Source organism: Trachurus trachurus (assembly GCF_905171665.1).
Source record: "Trachurus trachurus genome assembly, chromosome: 20".
Classification (NCBI taxonomy): domain Eukaryota; kingdom Metazoa; phylum Chordata; class Actinopteri; order Carangiformes; family Carangidae; genus Trachurus; species Trachurus trachurus.
The window spans coordinates 25266138-25281369 of NC_139911.1; the positions used below are offsets into that span (position 1 = coordinate 25266138).

The 15232-nt window shown below is 42.0% G+C and overlaps 1 protein-coding gene across 1 annotated transcript in view; it reads left to right on the forward strand.

Moving 5' to 3' along the window:
* Positions 1-15232, forward strand: part of LOC311003567 (sodium channel protein type 3 subunit alpha-like) — a gene marked incomplete at both ends in the record, with an annotated part of 242843 nt that overhangs the window by 115620 nt on the left and 111991 nt on the right. The window contains one exon of the mRNA XM_083995335.1: positions 10179-10299. Within this exon, the coding sequence (XP_083851461.1) occupies positions 10179-10299 (121 nt within the window). The remainder of the gene's footprint in view (positions 1-10178; positions 10300-15232) is intronic.

The window sequence follows — 15232 nt, forward strand, 5'->3', positions numbered from 1 at the left end:
CCGTCTAGTGTTCTGTTAACTTCATCACTTTAAGCACCAGTGTACACCACGTTTTGCTACATTACACTCGTTTCTGTCATTTAAGTCTTTAACAGGACTTTCTTCATATTTCCCCATTCAACTTGTATTTGCCACAGGTCCGCTAGCTTAGCTTAGCATACTAGCTATGACTGCTCCCTCTCTTTCCGCGTCTCCCTCTCCTGCTCTGTGTGTCAGATGTTCAGCTACTCCTCTGCCTCCTTTAGTGATAATGATACGTGTAATAAGTGTAGCATGTTTGTAGCTCTGGAGGCGAGGCTCAGTGAGTTAGAGTCCCGGCTCCGCACCATGGAGGCTAGTCCAGCTACAGTAGCTTCACAGTCCAACTTAGCCGGTGCGGAGCCACCTAGCCTAGCCGCCGCTAGCAGTTCCCCCCCAGCCCCCGTGCAGCCGGGAACTAGCCAACTAGACACAATAAGCGTTGGTCGTTGGTGTTGGCCCACCAAGTGCACTTTATTAGCCATGCTAATCCCTGACAAGCACCCAGAGTTCAGACCAGCAGGCAGAGCCGCAGTTTAACACGCCCCTCTGCTGGGTCCTTCGTGTTGTCACCCACCCAGCCTATAGAAACTGTGTCTGCCTCGAGGCTGTCTAAGCCTAAACCCAAATCTGGAGGAATTATTTATAGCAACTTAGTTAAAATCAAAACCACTGCTCCAGCAAGCCAACCTAATAAAACTATTAAATGTGGTTTGCTCAATATTCGTTCTCTCCCATCCAAGTCTCTCCTAGTGAATGATTTAATTACAAGTCACCATATTGATGTATTAACACTCATTGAGACCTGGTTGCAGCAAGATGAATATGTTAGTTTAAATGAATCTACCCCTCCTAGCTACATTAACTGTCATGTGCCTCGTAACACTGGCAGAGGAGGATTTTCTGGGCTTCGTATGGTTTATTATAATGTCTCTATAGGTGATGGTGGATATCCACTAGGGGTGTCACGATTCTCCAAATCCTCGATTCGATTTTAGGGTCACGATTCGATTTCGATTCACGATTTTTTTTCTTTTTCTTACAGCACAGAGGCCTATGCCATTTTCAGACTAGTCTAGTCTACGATCATTGGTTTTATTCATCAAATTTTGTACAGTAAATCTTATTTCAAAAGATGGGCTACATATAAGTGATGCAATTTCCATAATGTATCACATTAGGCACTAATGGTCACATTTAAATAATTTATTTACAATATAAAGGTAACAATTTTACCAAGAATACCCCCAAAATCATGATCATAATTTTATTTTCATTAATTTACCGTCGCGTCATCTCCTGATGTCGACTTAATGTAATGTAAACGAGATTGCGCTGATACGGAGGGTCATGTGACAGACAGCGGGCAGTGCTGCAGCTGCTGTGCTGCATGGACCTGATCAGGCTGGTGGTGGTCCACAGTGAATCAGTCTGGATCCTCCACCGTCACCAGATCCCCCCAATGATCTATATACTACTTATGCCGTAACATATTATGTCAAAACGTGATAAGTAAAAGAATGTTAAAAAAAAAAAAAAAAAGGAGAAAAGATTATGATAAAGATTTTATTCTGTGGGTAATGGGGGCGGGACTAGATAAGCTTTTGCTTCTCCCGCTTTCCCTTTCGGCCATGTGCATTGTATTATTGAACTAAGATGAAGTGTGATGATGATGATTTAAATTGACATGCCCGAAATAAATAAATTGATTGATTGATTGATTGATTGATTGATTGAAAAGCCCCCCGCAAATACATCGACAAAAAGTGGCAAGTTGCACCTTTTCGTCGGCTTATTATTTGCAGGTTGTTTTTTTTTTTTTTTTTTATCTTATAACGTCACTGCAACATGCGGCTCTCAGTGCTTGTCGGTGTTGTGTAGTTAGAGCTGTGTCTCCCTCCTGTTCCCCAGGTAGGAGGGGGACAGTAGCCCACCAGGGCTGGGTGATAAAACGGTAGAAATTGTGAAATAACTTTTCTTCGATAGAAATATGAGACGTGATCGATAGGTTTCATTCATCCATGTTTCGGCAAATAGCCAATGATATTGAGAGTTCCGCTGCGCCGAACCAATCATGTGGCTGGAATAGAGCCAGTCAACATGTGCATTTGTTTGGGTTGCTGCAGACGTGCACAGCAGCTGACACCGCCGGTAAAATAAAAGAGAGAGAGAGAGAGAATGAATGAGTGAGTGTTGTCTCGAGAGAAAAAGTAAAGGAGAACTCGGACCAGTGACTGAAAAGACAAAAGACGCAGGTGCGCAATGGGGACAACAGGCAGTTGTAGCTTTGCGGGGGGGGGGGGGGGGGGGGGTCGTTGATCCTCTCTTTGACTTCGATGCTTGAGACCATGACGTAAATTCGATCGATTTCGAGAAATCGTGACACCCCTAATATCCACTAAAGCCGTGGCTGATGACCCCCGTAGCCAACCCAAGGCCCCCGCAGGAGCAGCACTACAACCGGGCCCATGTGTGCTCAAGAACGGTGGTGGAACGCGCAATTGGCCTGCTAAAAGGCATGTGGCTGTGCCTGTCCAGCGTGGGGGGGACACTCCAGTATAAGCCTGAAAAAGTCTGCCACATCATCTTGGCTTGCTGTGTGCTACATAATTTAACCATCAGACAAGGCGTCCCTCTGCAGGAACCCCCCCGAGCAGACGAGCCCATACCCAACGCAGAGCTTTTCCCACCCCCCCATGTCGCTGCCATTCAAACAAGAGAGAGAATCATACAGAGATTTTAGGTAAGTCTGCCTGTTAACCGATCTTTGAAAAGTGACAAATTTCAGATCGAAAGTGTACGTGGGACAAATAATGTCAACATCATTCAATATTTTAAAGTTGATTTATTTAACATTTGTGACGCGCATGCAGCAATCTGTTTCAGCGACTCGTTTATTTGCAGTAACGTATTTGCGATGTTGCTCAGCTGATCCTTTATTTCATTAATGGATTTGGTGGTGTCTTGTCGATTTTGCAGCACTGCCTCCGTCAGGACCCCTCGCCCCCCCCCCCCCCCCCCCCCCCCCCCCCCCCCAGGATGCACCGAATGGGTTTTGGATGGCCCCGGCTGCTCCTGTTCCTCCAACTCCCCCGGCTCTTCCACCGTCTCCGGCTCCTGAGGGCTGAGTTATTGAAGAAACATCACATGATTGTCGTGTTCATTTCACGTTAATTTCAATTCAAATTCAGAAATTAAACTGTCTAAATAAATGTTTATGAAACACCTCAGTCCAGCTTTTTATTTTATCTGCAGTGGGACTGGTCGATGGCACAGCTGTTGGGAGAGTGTCTGTGTCTCCATCCGGAATAATACCACTCAGTGCTGTGTCTCCAATCATGCTGGCAATGCGTGTGTCCATTGGTGAAAGTTCAGTTGTTGTTTGTCCTCCTCCCGTAACAGATATTTCTTGTCTGTGGGCTGTGACGTTTTTTTTTGCTCTGATTTTGATATCGAACCATTTTTTTTAAATTTCAGATTGTGTTCTTTCCTCTGACCCAACAGCATTTACAGCAGTCGTCACTTTATCCCAGGCAGCAGTTTTTCTTTTGTTGGTCCGCATTCAGGGTTCCAAACAATATTTTTTGGTTTGACTCAACCTCTCCCACAAGTACCTCAATCTCAGCGTCGGTGAAATTCCTCTTCTTCGCTCTCTTTGCCATGATTTCGGTGAGGGGGAGAAAATCATTCACTAATTTTTAAAGGGATTGTTGATACCATATATGGTTAATTGGAGGCGTTTCTGAATGCAAATGAGCCTAACCATGCACGAGCACGGTAGTAAAAGCAGAAGTAAGGTGAATGTTTGTGTTAATATAAGTCTTAAATAGTTGTATCTTCCGACAGCAATCACTTCTATAGAGTGTTTGGTCTGAAACACGGGTCTGTCAGTCACTCTGCTCTGCTGTAAGCCGAGGAGAAAACTTTCCTTGTATCCTACAACCTTTATCCAATGAGGAGAGAGAACGGTATAAAGGGGCGGTCCTCTCTGTGTGTGCAGCCAAGGGATGCGCGTGAATGTGGTGACGTAGGGACGAGGGCGGGGACTGCTAACTCCATCAGCTGACAGGAAGTTAGCCAAAACCACCGGATCGCTTACTTCTGCTTTAATGTAGAATGGTGCAAAACCTCATGGGAAATGGGAAATGTGTTAGCCTATCACTGTGAGTTTTTCCACTGAACCTGTGGCCTCATAAGTTACCATTAAGCTAAAAATAGAACTCATGTTAATGTGGAAGCCAACAGCAAACATTATCAGTCCTGCCCATGTCTTACGTTATTTATAATTTCAAACAGACAACTCAAGATTAAAAATGTTTATTGCAGCTTCATTATACATTTGAGTTTGGCGTCAAGGCTCTGACTTCATCACTCCCTGAGAATAGGATTTCATTAAAGTATATGGGAGTGATTAGTGACTATCTATGGAGCCTACAGGTGGATGTTGGGGTGGTGGTGGGGTGAGCTGAGAGATGCTGCTGTGTCATAGACGAGCAAAGAGGACCCATCACCCATCTTACAGTAAATAGACCACCAAATTGAGAGGGTGTGTGATGTCATGAGAGTGACTGCCTGAACTAGCTCGCAGGCTTCGCTCCATTTATGTTAATCTAACAAGACAACACATTCAATTCAATTCAATTTTATTTATAAAGCGCATTTCATGCACAGGGCAAACTCAATGCGCTTTACAATAGTTAAACAATTATAATACAATGCAATAATAGTGCAAACAATTAAAAAAGTGCAAATTCAAAGACAAAACAAAGCAACATCAAAACAGTATCACATACACTTATATAAATGCTCAGGGGACACATTGGTATACACACAGACACACACACACAGACACACACACACACACACACACACACACACACACACCGACACACACACACACACACACACACACAATTTAATCAAATGCAGTTGTGAAGAGGAAAGTTTTTAACTTGTTTTTAAATGTGGTCACTGATGTTGCCTGTTTTACTATCTCGGGCAGCTTGTTCCAGATGCGCGGGGCATAGATGGAAAAGGCTGCCTCCCCTTGCCTAGTGTTACTACGGGGGATGACTAGATTGCAATTACTTGTGGATCTAAGGGAACGTGGTGGTGTGTAGTTGATAAGCATGTCGGTTATGTACTGAGGTGCAATGCCATGTAGAGCTTTATAAACCAGGAGCAGAATTTTGAAATCAATTCTTGTCTTAAAGCAGAAGTGAGTGATCCGGTCGTTTTCGCTAATGCTGCGTTCCAGGCAGGCTTTTGAAATCGTAAATTACAGCTTCAAGTCACAACTTACGACTTTGTAGCGTTCCAGGCAACCCACTCGTGTTTTTCCAACCTGTTTTACCGGTGAAAGTCATTATAACGGCCACTCGTAACTTCCGACCGGTGAATTCGTACCAGATCGAACTGGTACCACTTCACGGTCGGAAAAATACGAGTTTCCTTGAACGCACCATAACAGTCCTCGTCGCTACGTCACCACATTCACGGCGTTCCTTGGCTGCACACACAGCCCTGCATGCCGTTCTCTCTCCTCATTGGATAAAAACTGTAGGATACGATAAATGTTTTCTCTTCGGCTCAGAGCAGAGCAGAGGGACTGAGAGACCCGTGTTTCAGTCCAAACACTCTATGTAAGTGATTGCTGTCGGAAGATAGAACTATTTAAGACTTATATTAACACAAATATATCACTCACTTCTGCTTTAATGGGTAACCAGTGCAGTGATTTAAGAACAGGCGTGATGTGTTGAGATTTTTTTGTACCAGTGAGAATGCGTGCAGCTGCATTTTGAATTAACTGTAGTCTGTGAATACTTGTTTTTGGGAGTCCAGTGAATAAACCATTGCAATAATCTAATCTGCTTGTTATGAATGCATGGATTAATTTCTCTGAGTCTGACATTGACAGGATGCCCTTTAATTTGAAAATGTTTTTCAGATGGTAAAATGCTGATCTTGTGATGTGGTTGATATGACTTTTGAAATTAAGATTACTGTCAATGATTATACCTAGGTTTCTTGCTTCAGTTTTACTGTCCAGGGATAGGGATTTGAGATGTGTTGCAATTTTATGTCTGTGAGCTTGTGCACCAAAAATGAGTATTTCTGTTTTGTCTTTGTTAAGCTGTAAAAAGTTATCTGTCATCCACTGGTTAATGTCATTGATGCACTGAATGAGGGACTGTATGGGAGATAGATCATCAGGATGTAGTGAAATGTAGAGCTGTGAGTCATCTGCATAGTTATGGTAATTTATGTTATGTTTGCGTATGACTTGTGAGAGTGGAAGCATGTAAAGATTGAACAACAGTGGGCCAAGAATTGACCCTTGGGGGACGCCGCATGTAATGTCCTTCCTGTGGGATGCAAAATCCCCAATATTTACAAAAAACTGCCTGCCATTTAAGTAGGGGTGGGCAAAAATATCGATATGGCAATATATCGCGATACGTTATACCGCGATACGATATCGATATTCAATATTTAAATATCGATTTTTTTTTTCAAAAAAAAAATTTTTTTCAAAAAAAAATTTCAAATTTTTTTTTTTTTTTCAATTTTTTTTTCAAATAATAAATCATGTTTCAGACCTAAATCCAATTGAAATATGTTGTTGTAACTTGCACTTGTATAAAATGGGGGCGGCGCTGTCTTATAATGTTACAGAAAATGATTTTTAAATACCATGAATGGAAAATTACATAAAACAAGTTGCTACTGACTTTTCAGTATCATAAAGCACTGTCTTGGTTTACATAAGACATGTTATTAATGTTCATGCACTTTAATGTCTCCAGCTGTACAGTGTTTATTCATTTGTACATTGTACAAAGTTTTGGAATAAATGCATGAGACTTTTTCCTTTTTATGTTTTTTTTTTTCCATTCACATATATCGTGATATATCGTTGATGAAATTTCTTGCAATATATCGAATATCGCAGATATCGTGTATCGTGATATTATCATTATCGTGGGCCAAATATCGCCACAGTATCGAATCGTGAGTTACCCATATCGTCCCACCCCTACATTTAAGTAACTCTTAAACCATTTCAGAACAGGTCCAGATAAGCCGACCCATCGTTCAAGCCGCTCCAGTAGAATATTATGGTCAACCGTGTCAAAAGCGGCACTGAGGTCAAGTAATATGAGAATGGATATTTTTTTTGAGTCTGTGTTTATGTGTAGGTCGTTAACAACTTTGATGAGTGCTGTTTCTGTACTATGATGGGAACGGAAACCAGACTGATATATATCTAGGAGGGTATTTGATGTGAGATAGTTTTTTAGCTGAATGTAAACCGTTTTTTCGAGTGTTTTGCTGAGGAATGGTAGATTGGAGATGGGTCTGTAATTGGCAATAACACTTGGATCCAGATTTTTCTTCTTCAAGAGTGGTTTGATGACAGCTGTTTTAAGTGATGTAGGAAATGTACCTGACTGAAGAGACCAGTTTATAATGTCTAAAACCTCCGGTGCTATGCAGTTAAAAACTGTTTTAAAAAATTTAGTTGGAAGGGGATCCAAGCAGCACGTGGAGGACCTTAGCTGACCTACAATATTTTCAAGTTCTGGGAGATTTAAACAGTCAAAGTGTTTCATGATGCAAGTCAGATTTCTAGAGGAAAAGACAGGTTCATTTTTGGATCGTAGAGCACTGATGTCTTGTCTAATAGCTGTGATTTTGTTATTAAAGAATGAGGCAAATTGCTCACAGGATCCCCGGCTTTGCACACTGTTGATAACGACAACTCATCTACAGTATTTTGAAAGCTTTCAGCTGTATTCTTATTAATTATACGTTTTTTGATTGTTCGAGAGCTATTATATTGTACATGAACAGCAGACACGTCAAAGAAAATACAACAATGATCAGAGAAACCAACATCCACAATACGGGGTGCAGAGATGTTAAGTCCTTTGGAGATGATAAGGTCAAGAGTGTGTCCTTTATTGTGGGTAGAACCACGGACATGCTGTGAGAATTCAAATGCCTCTAACAGACTAATAAAGTTTGAGGCATCTGGATCTGTTTCAACATCAACATGAATATTAAAGTCACCAGATATGATAATGCAGTCATAATCTATGGATCACATCTGTGCTTTAAGTGGGCCGGTACGTCGGTACGCGGTCACAGTAGCCTACTCTGTCTTCTCCATGGGCACCAAGGCATGTTGGTGAGTAGGACAAGACGCAAAACTGTGTAGTTGAGAGGGGGAAATAAAGGAATAAACATGACTGGATGTAATGTTATGGTCAGCAGTGTTAAGTAAATCTGCTTGGGAGGCACTAATTGCAGCTCTTTCACCCCATTCTGTATACATTTCTGTAAATCCATGATCTAACTGGGGCCAAGGAAATTGCTAAATATAGGCATATTTCTTCTTTTCTATAGCTATATAAAAATAACCATGTGTTAAAATGCACCAGAATACAGGAAATGGTATCTACTCTTTACAAAAAGAAACCAACCTGCCCACCAGTGTTCCCATTAAGCTGGCCTGCTTTCCCTGTATATGGCCCAGCCTATCCACCAATCAGCTCCTCTTTGACTGAACTATCCCATTTTCAATGTGATTCGCTATTCCATGTTGTAAACTGTTTTCCTGTATACAACATCTATGTCACGTCTGTCCGTCCTGGGTGAGGGATCACTCTTCTGTCTCTCACCCTGAGGTTTCTCCCTTTTTTTTTCTTTGGAGTTTTTCCTCAGTCAGTACGTTACATGACACTTGAAAAAACCGAATTATTGCCTTAATCCGACTATAACTGGACAACTGAAGTGCATGTAAACACCGACTGAAATCGGAGTTGGAGAACTCCGATTAGGACACCCAGATAATGTGATTGGAATTCGATTTTCTCCGTCATGTATACACCTTAGTCGGAGTATAACTGGACAATGCATGTGCGCATGCTCCACAACCGTAGAGACGGCACCAAGTGGAGCAGAGAAGAGAAGTCGCCCGACCCGGCAAAGTGAAGAAAAAAACCCAACGTCAGCACCGATTCAATGCATTTCACACAGCGCCACCAGTGTTTTATAAAAAAAAAAAGAGAGAGAGAGAGGGTTATATCCTATCCTATTCTCAGGGCGCATCCAGCCCAGACTGGCGCGTCTGGTCGGGAACTGCAGTTGAGAATTTATTATTAAGCTTATAAGTTGTTTATATTCAGTTTTTTTTTACGAGGTGACAGAGAAGTCACCAGGACAGGCGGCGTATTAACCTGATGAAACAACGGGTGACGCCGCATGAGGGGGCGGACCCCGTCAGTTATTCCATTTTCTCAGTTGCATGTATATTGAGACAAGGACAGAAGTCCGACTTGACGCCAAAATTGAATTTTGAGCCTAGCTCGAATAAGCTCTGCATGTAAACGTACTGAGTGGATGTGAGGGTCTAAGGACAGAGGATGTTGTTATGATGCCGTGTGAAGCCCTTTGAGACAAACTGTTTATAAAAATGGGCTATACAGTACAGATAAACTTGCCTTGCCATGTTTTCAAGCCTGCTGGGAAATCCCTCTAGTGTGCTCTCAGTCTGCCCTGTGTTTTCCTCCCAGTTGGATTTGCCCAGAAAAAACTCCAAAGGGAAATTTCATGTGCATTGTGACCAAGTCACCACCCACAATTCATCATGATTGAGAAAGTATAGATCATTTTGTTGAGTATGTATTGATCATTTACTTTAATTTGAGCTTTTAGTAGAGCAGGTGACAACTAAATTCAAGAGAGGAATAGAGGTTAAAGCTTAAAACACTTCATGGAACACCAGTTGTCATCTGCGTATCTGTTGACCTGGTGACAGGAAGCATACACACTCTCACATACACAAACACACAAAGAAATTGCTGCATCAAGTATGACCCACTAGACCTGACATATCTGTGCATGTGTGAGAGACATTATTACCATGGCAATGGGTTGGTGGATAACAGCTGATACTTGAACATTGAATATGTATTTTGGTGGCGTTCACAGCATGTATGCAAGTTTATGTGTGCATGTCTTATAATAAACAGTACAATAAACATTTACTGTACATTATTGAGAGACCTCTCTGTGATTTGTATTGTGAGTTATTATATTTAATTATAAAGAACATAATAGAAATAAATGACCTCCTCTTTTCCTTTGCTCAGGTCCCCACGTCCACCACAGAGCTCAGTACGATGCTGTTACCGCGGCCTTCATCCGGACAGGACTCGGAGCGGAGGGGGAGGGCACTCAGCGCAGCCAGCTACCTCACAGACGCCATGGAAGGTGAGGAGCAACCTTTAAACATGGAGTGTCTCACTTTGATTCATGGACTTGAATTTCCGGTCAAGAACCATCTTTCTACACCAGGAATCAATTTTCACCAAATCAACCAATATTTAAAGCAGTACTAAAGAACTTTCAGTTTTGGTTGAGTTTGGCGGCGCCAGTGGCCCAAAGCGGTAGTGTTTTGCCTGAAGGAAGACTCCATTCCCCATGAGCATTAGCGCGTAGCGCCGTAAACATCCTGATCTCCCGGTGCATGGAAATTAACGGAAGACGTCCAAACTAAGATTCTGTTACCAGCGGATCATTTCTCAGTAAACACACATACACAATCCGACGGAAAGGTGCCGCATTGCTGCTCCCTCCTCGTAGTGATTCGTGAAAGTGAAACTTAAGTGAGAGCCGGGTTCCTACCATGCTCCTCAAAGCTGCTTAGTGCCAGTGAAGGCGATACAGACCATAATGATACAGACCCCCTCAGGCCATGACAGAGGTGTCATTCAACCTGTTGTAAGTCGATGTACCATCACAAAAGTTATGAAAATATTATATGAAGGTTGAAAAGTTCCTTAGTGTTGGTTTAAGCAGTGTGGGTTAAACTAACCTAAGCTAAAAACAAAAGATACAACACATCTTCTAAACTAGTGGTCACCAACCTTTTTAGGCCCAAGATCCCTGACCTCAGCCTTGTTGACAGGTAAGATCTACCTATTGAAACATTGACAGTAAACGGCTGTCCAGATTGTATATATAATTTGAGGCATTTTATCAGGCCTAACTGTTATTGAATTACATCAAACACTTCGCTCGAGCTTTCAAATTGATGCCACCAAGAACTGCTGTAACTGTAAGGCCATCCCTGTCTTCACATTATACTTTCATTCTTAATAACTTAATTTCAGTGCATCACAAAAAAAATAAAGGCATGTGGCCTATTTCCCACCTCTATGAGGAAAAAAAACAGATCATAATAATTAACGCAAGAGGTGTTAAGTGTGAAGCTTCATGCAAGTTACAACATAATCACTAGTATTTCAGAAAGAACGTGTGCTGACAAAATTCTCAGTCAGTGCAGCTGCAGCTGTGGGTCCTATCCAAGGGGGGAGTTGTGGGTTCAACAAGTGAAGACCACTTCCGCGTTCAAAAAGCTGCAGTTCTCCAGCGGCCACTGGGGGCTGGTACCAGAAGTGAGCAACTCTCCTTTGACCCCCATGTTAAAATAGCCGACTACTACTACAGCTTAAAAAACATATACCCTGATCCATCAAAATGAGTCACAGTGACCCAAATTTCAAAATTGAGATTTTGGTATCAATTTGTACCATAACCGTTGTAGTGTTGTTTAGGCTTCATAAATAGGGGCGTGGTTACGTTGAGTGACAGGTTCACAGACAGTTTACCGGCCGTTAATTGGTTGCTTCGAGTTCAGTGGGCGGGTTCTCGGCCTGCAATCCGCCGCACCTCTCCAAATATGGCAAGTAGACTCCACCTAAATTCCAAGATGGCACAGTTCAAATGTCCGTAGTAGGAGCACAAACAGGCTCCCCCAAACCAATGGGTGACGTCACGGTGCTACGTCCATTCTTTTTACAGTCTATGGTCCTATCTCATGCAGCATCAATGCCATCAGAAGGCAAAACTGTTGCAGTTGTGTTACTCTAGGCTACACATGTCGGTGTGATGGCTGTGACTGAACACTGTGAGTGTCTTGTAGTTTTAACTACAAGACACATACATACATATAACTACAGACAATCGGTATTATCGAGAGCGACTGGGACAGTCTCCAAGATTGATCAGTCAATCGCGATCGACAGGTTGGCGACCACTGTTCTAAACAATGCCAATCAACTTAAAAATAAAACGGAAAATATTGAAAAATACACCCAAACAACATGAACATATTATATGGTAATCAGCAACACTGATAGAGTTGTTTTGGTTTTATTTAGCAGTTTTGAGACCTCTTCCCCCATAGCAAAATAATGTAGAATACATGGTTTTAGGTTAACATGGTCTCAAATTACCAAGAATATGAGATTTCATCTCTTCATCACTCATCATTGCAATTGCTTCTCAATCGGTTTCCATTTCCAGAGAGACACTAGGTTCAGTTCATTTTTGTTAGAGTGATCTGTACTGCTCCTCTTCACATTCTATGTGTTTGTAAGTATGAGTCTGTAACCTAAACCTCTGTGTGTGTGTGTGTGTGTGTGTGTGTGTGTGTGTGTGTGTGTGTGTGTGTGTGTGTGTGTGTGTGTGTGTGTGTGTGTGTGTGTGTGTGTGTGTGTGTGTGTGTGTGTGTGTGTGTGTGTGTGTGTGTGTGTGTGTGTGTGTGAGATAGAGAGAGACAGAGAGAGATTGTGTAACCGTGGATCTGTCTGAAACTTACATCAAAGTGAGTGTGGTAATGCTTCTGTGTCAGTGTGTGCACCTCTGGTCTGTATCTGTGTGTGCTTGTGTAATTGTGTTTTAACACAGGATTGTGTAGCCATGTCTGGGTTTGTATCCAAGTGTGTGCTTGTGTGAGTTACTGCCCCAGTCAACCTCAGGGGAACACTGGCTGTTTGTGCATATGAAATAAAGAGAGAGAAGAGAAGATCCAAGCTCCTGTGTGTGTGTGTGTGTGTGTGTGTGTGTGTGTGTGTGTGTGTGTGTGTGTGTGTGTGTGTGTGTGTGTGTGTGTGTGTGTGTGTGTGTGTGTGTGTGTGTGTGTGTGTGTGTGTGTGTGTGTGTGTGTGTTTAATGATATTCATGAATTCGATTTTTCGATTCATATCTGTCCAAAGCTGCACTTATGTGTGTTCTAAATGTGTTGTGTTGTGTCATGTCGTGTTGTGTTGTGTTGTAGGTCTGCTGAGTCATTCTCTCCCCTTGGCTCTGGCTCTTCTTAGACAACAAATCATTATACAGAAATACAAAAATCTACTTCTGTCAATCTATGCACCCTTTATTCCCTCCTTACCTTCAGCCTTTGTTCCCTCTGTTCCGTCTCTTTAGCAGTTTGCTATGTGAGGGTTGACTATAGTTGGGGTATGATTATAGTTTAATATAAAGAATAGCTGTGTCCAATTGGGTGTAAGTGAGTCACTGCTCAGTCCAAGATGTTAATAAACTTTAGATTAATAAACACAAATCGCTACAGGGCCCAACTCGTCATATAGTGATGAACAGGCAGCAGCTGCAGCGACAACCACACACCTATAATATATGTGTGTGTGTGTGTGCCGCCCATGATCCAGTGGATTAAAGTGCGTAACGGCGCGTAAAAGACTTTTAACACAGCTGAAAAACTGTTACAGAATGACCCAGACGTGAGGAAATGCAGAGATGTAAGATCATGGGGCTCTAGTAGGCATCAAATCAATAAACGCATACGTTTTCACAAAGTTGTATCAGTTAGTACATGGTTTTCAGACGTGGTAAATAAAAACAGCCACCTGGGTATTGCACAAAAGTAGAATAAAGAAATCCAGGATAACTGAGCAAGCGCGGCTTGACCTAGTCTGATCGGCGCATCCTGGCTTAATTGGTTGCACTAACGCCGAGCCAGGCTGAGGAGCAGCGGCTTGGTCAAGCCAGGTGGAACTAATTCTCTGGTCAGTAGACCACAGAGATTGATCACAGATTCACCGATGAGAGGACAGGTGTGGCTACTTTCCTCCAATCAACAGGAACTTAAAGCTGATGTCAGGTGACTCACCTCTTAAAAAAAAAAAAAAAAAAGCACCTTGGCTGTCGTAAAGCTCAGAGAGAGGCAGCGGACAACTGCGGACTGATTGAATGATCCAAAACTATAATCACAACTCAAGTTCCTTTCACAAATGAACAGTTGTGCACTTTGCCTAAATGATGAGCAGTGGAAGTTGATTCATTGCACAAATTCCTTATAATCTTAAGTACACAAGTAATACAAGTTCATATGTACAGCAAAAGTGGCCAAACGTGCAACAGGTGAAAATGAATTACCGGTAAATATAAAAACATGCTTCAATAAATTGCTGATAACAATGTTCACATGAGGTGTATACATTATTTGGAAGGTGGTTGCTCACAGTCACTCAATTTTATTCTCATTTTCTTACCTCAACCAATATTTAGGCCAATATATTAACATTTTATAAAAAATTTAAATAATTCTTTATGCCATTTTTGCTCCATTGCTTTTTATGAGAAGCCAGTGATGTAGTAGCTAGCTACTGGTGGTCATAGAAAATATCATAGATGGACACAGATTTGTAAATGTATTTAGTTTGTTTAGAAATCAGGCCAATATGTACATAAGAACATGGAATAACTGATTTCTGATCAGAGTGACTGCTGACTTCACAGATAAAGACAACAGAATCAACTAAGCCTGGCTGTTAGCCTGGTCTGGAGCAGGCTAGCTGCAGAGAATAAATCACCATAGTAACTTGACCAGGATAGATTTAGCCTGCTTTTGAACAACCGATTTGAGGCTAAATTCAGCCAGGATAACCAACATATCCCGGCTTAATCCCTTATCTAGGTTTTGTGCAATACCCGTTTGGTAAATCACATTGCGTGCGCTAAATAAATCAATTTGCATCTACTCCTCCCAGTATTTTGCGCGTTCTGGCTGAAACGCCCATATTTACATATTCATCAAGGCAAACACGCTAAATGGATCGCACGTGCTATTTTGCCCGTTTGAGAGACGCAATCCTCTGTGCGCCCGGGTAGTAGATCAGGTTCCACATGTGTTCGCGCGTGCAATCACGTTTGCACACGTTTTAATACACGCAAACCTTTGGTAGATCTGGCCCTAAATGTATTTGTGTGAAAGATCTGTAATTCACCTACCTGTCTCTCTCCTACCTATCTGATTGATGCATCTTCCTTCTACTTTCACTTCCTCCTCGTCATTAACAGTTTTTTTGTTTCTTCTTCCCTCATGTTATTGAGTCTCTGT